General features: G+C 41.3%; 1 protein-coding gene across 1 annotated transcript; it reads left to right on the top strand.

The window, feature by feature from the left end:
- The first annotated feature begins 5463 nt into the window (after positions 1-5463).
- Positions 5464-5868, top strand: LOC139944947 (uncharacterized). Its single transcript, XM_071942182.1, has one exon. It carries the CDS (start codon positions 5464-5466, stop codon positions 5866-5868), a length of 405 nt encoding a protein of 134 aa, XP_071798283.1.
- Positions 5869-6217: the final 349 nt, after the last annotated feature.

Genomic DNA, 6217 nt, shown 5'->3' with positions numbered 1-6217 from the left:
AACAGCAGCATCAACAGCGGCAATGACAAATACATGAGCAGCAGCGACGACGAAAACGACGACGAGGAAAGCAACAGCGATGACAATCGCAACAAAACATCAGAAGCATCAACAACAACATCAACAACAGCAGAGACGACAGCAACAACAGCATAAAACAACATACACAAAAACAATAACAACAACAACAACGAGGTCTCCGAGTGATTATCCAAAAGTTTAACGCCAAACATTTCATGTCCTAGAATTGTTTCAAACTTGGTCTGTTTCTCGTTCCGATGCAATACTAGGCCAAATATAACAATCAAATTTTCAGTATTTTAAATCGAATAAATGCTGCTCAGACAAATCAACCTATAAGACACATGAGAAAGCTTTTGTGGGATGATAAACAAAACATCGTCTTGGAGCGGCAATTTCCCCTGAGGATGGGTCTAGGAGAATGTGTCGTGTGGGCTATTCTGTATGCTTCAGTGTGCACTCGACCTAACATCCACGGCTTCCTCAAAATAACGAAGGCAACACAACAACACCGTGCGTGCAGTATAAATGCAAACTGACGAAATGGACAAAAAAACATGATGCAATTTGAGTGATGAACAAACCCCTGGATTACATTATACCATTCGACTATAACCCGTCAACAAAAATCAACAAACTTTTTAATTGAACGAAAACCTGTGGGTGTTTTTTTAGGCTGGTTCTACTGTTTATTTTGGTTGCAGCAATCAAAATAAGTGATGGTGATTTATCTGCAAAGTAATATACTTTGTGTTCAACCTTGGTAAAATTGTATACATTTGTAAGTCAAACATTAAGAGAACTATTTTTTCCCCCCTACAAAGAACTTTTTTTCTCAAATATTTTTCAAACCAACCTGATTTCTGCTTGACGAAAAACAAACCAAACTTAGAACTGACCACCTGGTCCAATTTATAAGTCATGCGTCAAACACAACTGGGAAAATAATATGTCGACTGGAGATTTTAATCAAACAAATTTTATGTTGAGACTTGGCACACATGTTGTAATGTGCCGAACATTTTTGAATGAAGTATGTTTTTGAATACATGTTGTATAAACCACTCTTTAAACATGTTTTTAATGATAAACATTAAAACATTTTTGACACCAACTCCCATGGACTAGAGTGTTCAACCACACATGCAACAATCTATACATTTGTTAGGTTAAACATGTGAAAACTTTGGTACAAAAATTATGCTTAAAAAAATATGTTGAGAATCTACACAATGTTTGGAGTGTAATGAGCAATTTAAGACGCCCGTCGGGTCTCTGATAAAGGTCTGTATGATAACTACGTAATAATGACGTGCATAATCCCCATGGGATTCGACTTCATGCGGAGTATCTCTCGGCCTTTACAGTCTAATTTGTGTTTTTTTGAACCCCCAACACCAACATCAATAACAAGAAAAATAGCCCAAACAACAACAGCAACAACAATAACTTCATTTAAAATTCAACCAGTTACTTATTCTCGAACCAAAAACGTTTTTTTAATATTTTTTTTACGCCATTTGATCCGTCATTGGTTTGAAAATATTTGTTTGGAACCTCTATTTAAATTATACTTTACCCTGCACTGACGTTATTAGCACTGTATGTGATTTTAGAATATAGGCATACTACTCAGGTGGGATTTGAACCCATGACCATAATGCCTGTTCATAAAGCGAACTGAAATCCTCAATGCACCGAACGCCTATGGAAGAGAGTTAATTAGATAGTTGGGGCACAGAAAGCAAAACGTCATCATTGATAACACTTTATGAGATACCGGGAACGTCGTAACGCTTTGGGAGATACCACATAGAACTTGCCTGAAATCAGGCGTCTGCAGTGCAAGTTGTTTGAGCACCCATGGGCTTATGTCGCTAAAGGCACTGATGGACACTATTGGTAATTAATCAAAATAAACTTACTTGGTATAATGAGCGATGGATATCTGTTGATAGCTCCCTCTGAAATAACGTATCATAATTATTATTATTTTCAGGCCTGGGCCATAACAACACAGGATTGGTTTCAATATCGCATTTTCTTTCATTATTCTCTTTTAACTACTAATTGAAAGAAAATTTCACAGATTTTTCATTTGTTGCATTAGTTGGGATACACCAAGTGAAATACTGGTCTTTGACATTTACCAAATGTGTCCATATTGTATTTAAACCAACGCCACTACACACTTTTGCAGTGTCTCACCCTCCTGTGACGACATCCTGAACTAAGTTTTGTGAAGAAAAAAAACCGGACGTGTATTTAGTTCTTCCCCTCCATTTACCTTTATGTGTAACTGTGTGAATTTGGACCCGATTTAAGTCATAGTTGATTTATTTTTATTTTGTAAAATCATAGAATATGTCACCTGTGACATCACAAGTTTACGGAATAACCACAGAGCCTGGACTTCCTGCATCACAATATTATTTGGATGTATAAACTTACATAAAGTTTTGTTTTGAGGAAACAGTTCATAACATTTGTTTAACCTAGCTTTGTTTTTGTCAACTATTTTGTGTTCGTGTGTGTATAATTCTTGGTTATGTGGAGATACAAAAACGATTGTCAGAAAAATGCTCATAATGTACAGTTGGGTACCCTGACAACAAGAACATTCCCGTGAAAATGATAGTAAAAGCTAACAAGACTTAGAAGGTTGTGCTGCAACTTTGAGGGAAAATCTAATCGGGTCTGGATTTCAAAGGAGGCAATTGTCGGTACATTGCTGACCTGCAGACCTGGGTACGCATTCCAAATATCCCACTGCACTAAAAGGTTAAACTGAAGTGAAATAATTTGTGGTGTGAAAGTAGGTTGAACTGCACGGGAAAAAAGTCCACTGTTGATCATTGGTAAACATTGACGGATCGGAAAGCCAGGTGGGTAAATGCTTGCCTTTCATTCTGGCCAACAATTTATCCACAACTATCACCATTATCGCCTTTTTGAAGTCATGGTGGACAGTATAGAAATGCTCTGGTTAGTTTCGGAGTACACAGATGTATTATATTGTTTCCACCGTATCACAAACTGGCTTTATGGTAGCTCTAAAGCCAAAACTATCAAGTCGTTAACAACACCACAAGAAGTTTGCTTTGAAATATTGTAAATCCAACTTTATCAATTTGAGCGGTTTGACAGGGGTAGAGTATGACTTAGTGGTCGTTTTCAATATCAGATATGACATTGAGTCGGTGTCGTGTAGCAGTAGCAGAAAACAATCTTCAACGTATCTTGGATACCTACGTCATCATCTTTAATTGCAGGCGGCTTCACTCTCCCAAAGATTCACGCGCGTGCCAACAGTTATCAAGCGTCTCAAATATCAAATGACACGCGATAAAACAAAGCAGAGAAAAACTGGGCCAAACAACCCGTGAGTGGATTACGCTTGACGACAAAGACAATAAATATGAAAAAGGCGACTGAGCAGTCAAGTTAATTAGAGACTGGTTCTTGAGATGGAGTAAAGGGAAGACTTTAAGAGCTTCTTTCTCATCAAGACATCTGGGTGAGAAAGCGAGAGGAAGAGGGAGAGAGAGGAGAAGAAGTTTAGATGTTTTTTGTTATGATAGAGCAGGCAGGGATTTGCATATCTTAAGACATTGTACAATGGCATTCAAGGCACTGGACACTGATGGTAGTTGCTTAAAATAATAGTTGGCATAAAAACATACTTTGTAACTAGCAAGGAAGAGATATACGAGCAAAACTGTAACATTGAAAGAAACGGGTCCCTCTGAAGTAACGTGGTTTTTGAGAAAAAGTAATTTATCATTAAAATAATAAAACAATTCAGCTGAAGCCTTTTATTAGGCATCTGAAATCACACATATTTTGTTCATTATAGGTGTTTTTTCTCTCTCGTAATTCTCTTGCAACTTTCGATAACCAACTGAGTCCACATTTTCACAGGTTTATTATTGTATGCATATTATGTTTAGATACACCAAGTGATAATACTGGTCTTTGACAATTAACGTAGCCAGTGCCTTCAAACATGATTATGATGTCAAAACAATGCTACCATTTTACACGAACAATAATGAGCGTTGAATGATCTCTCAATGTTCGCACAAGATCTAAACATACAGCAGTCTTGCAAACTTTTGCCAACATGCGAGTTTGCATTGTGCTTTTGTAGCTGTATTTGTAGGATTTGAAACTTTGCATGGTGGAGATAAGATATAGAAGAGTTTGCGGTAACACCATGTAATAACAATCTCTAAATGAGTTGGGGTGGTTCTGAAAAGAACCGTTGGGTTAACTCGACGTTTCGATCAGTATGCTCTGATCGTCTTCTGGAGAATGCTGGACTCTGATGCTGCATGCTGCTTAAGTACTAGGCGGTGGATCAGCGGTGATGCGTGAAGGCGGGAAATGTAGGCGGGAAGTGAACTCGATGATGCGTGGTGAAACCTGTTGTGGAGCCTTGGGGGTTGTGTGGGGGGTGTGTGCTCACTGAACCGTGTCAGTAGGAACAAGCACAGGGGACAGTGAGGGTGTGGGGCCTAGGTGACTGAGGGTATAGATGACCCAAAGCAGTCTAATAGTTGGGGCCTAGGGGGTGACCGTGGATATAGAAGATCCATTGGTCGGGAGAAGAGGGAGCCAGATGTCACTGATGTGGAAGCCGATGTCTTGGGGTACGGTGTCATGCTTGTGGATCTCGATGGCCTCTCTAATGCGTCTAGGGTGCCACGCCTGGATGGGAGCGATGATCTCAGCAGCATCCCAGTTCACTCGGTGGTCAGCGATGTGGGAATGCTTGACGATGGCGGATTTATCGAAGTCCCCCCTCCTTCCGTGTGCTCGGTGTTCCTTAAGTCTAGTGGGAAGGTTACGCCCGGTTTCCCCGACATAAACCTTACCACATTCGCATGGAATGCGATAGACTCCGGCACGGGCGGAGGGGTCCTTCTTGTCCTTGTGCGATTGGAGAGAGCCATGGAGTTTCTTCGGGGCGGAGTGATACACCTTGATACCTGCTTCCTTGAAGATGCGTTGGAGGCGATGAGAGGGGGGACCTAGGTATGGTAAACTAACTGTGGGTGTGTGTGTTTGACCTTGGGTATAGGAGACCCTTTGGTCGGGGGGGACGGGCTTGCTAGTCTTGACTTGCTTGGCGTTGTATCCATTCCGCTGTAGAGAAGTGGTGATGTGCTGCAACTCATGCTGGAGGCTATCCGGATCACAAATGGTATAAGCCCGTTGAACCAGCGCACGGTTGACTGACGACTTGATGGCTGGATGATGGAAAGACCGCTGATGCAGGTAGCGGTCGGTGTGGGTGGGTTTCCGGTAAATGCTGTGATGTAGGGTGCCGTCTTGGTTTCTTGTAATGAGAACATCCAGAAAGGGTAACTTTCCGGAATGTTCTTGCTCCATGGTGAACTTGATACTGGAGTGTTGTTGGTTGAGGTACTGCAGAAATTCATGGAGAGAGTCCTGACCGTGGGGCCACACGACAAAGGTGTCGTCAACGTAAGTTTTGATGTGGAATCTCTCTTCACCAATGTGCCCACTGATGAAGCTTGCTTCTTGGCCAAGGAGAGATTATCACATGACCCATCCCTCCCTGATCGTACTGGTCTTTCACCTGACCAGATTCATGATTTGCTTTACACATGCGTTTCCTCCAGTTGTTTTCAATTCCAGGGCAAGTACTACGAGCAGACAGCTGGGACCTCCATGGGATCCCCTATATCCCCGGTTCTAGCTGACATATTCATGGAGGAGTTCGAGTCCTCATCACTCCTCACCGCTGACCTCCGACCCAGCCTGTGGCTCCGCTACGTTGACGAAACCATGAACGCAAATCCTATGGATCAATGGCCTTAGTGCACATTAACACCCGATGACCGGTTTATACAGCCAGACCATACGAAGACGACTAAGGCCTTTATACATAACTTTCATGGCCCCAGCCCAACACCATGATGGTACATACATATAAGCACCATAACCTGTCTTGGTGACAGGAAGCTGAAACCTCGCTGTTAATGACGCGTATAAATCTCAGCTAGCGTACTTTGTCAACGTACTTAATAGTTTATATGATACCTACTCAGTGTGTACATTTACACACTAATGGTTGTCATTTGAGTTTCAAAGTCATTGATAATGGCATCTTTTGGTTTACGTAAAATCAAAGTCCGAATAATGCAAGTATTATGAAGTTTGAACGGTA

This window comes from Asterias amurensis, chromosome 1 (assembly GCF_032118995.1).
Source record: "Asterias amurensis chromosome 1, ASM3211899v1".
Classification (NCBI taxonomy): domain Eukaryota; kingdom Metazoa; phylum Echinodermata; class Asteroidea; order Forcipulatida; family Asteriidae; genus Asterias; species Asterias amurensis.
The sequence above is the reverse complement of the archived record's forward strand: the minus strand, read 5'-3'. Positions and strand labels throughout refer to the sequence as shown.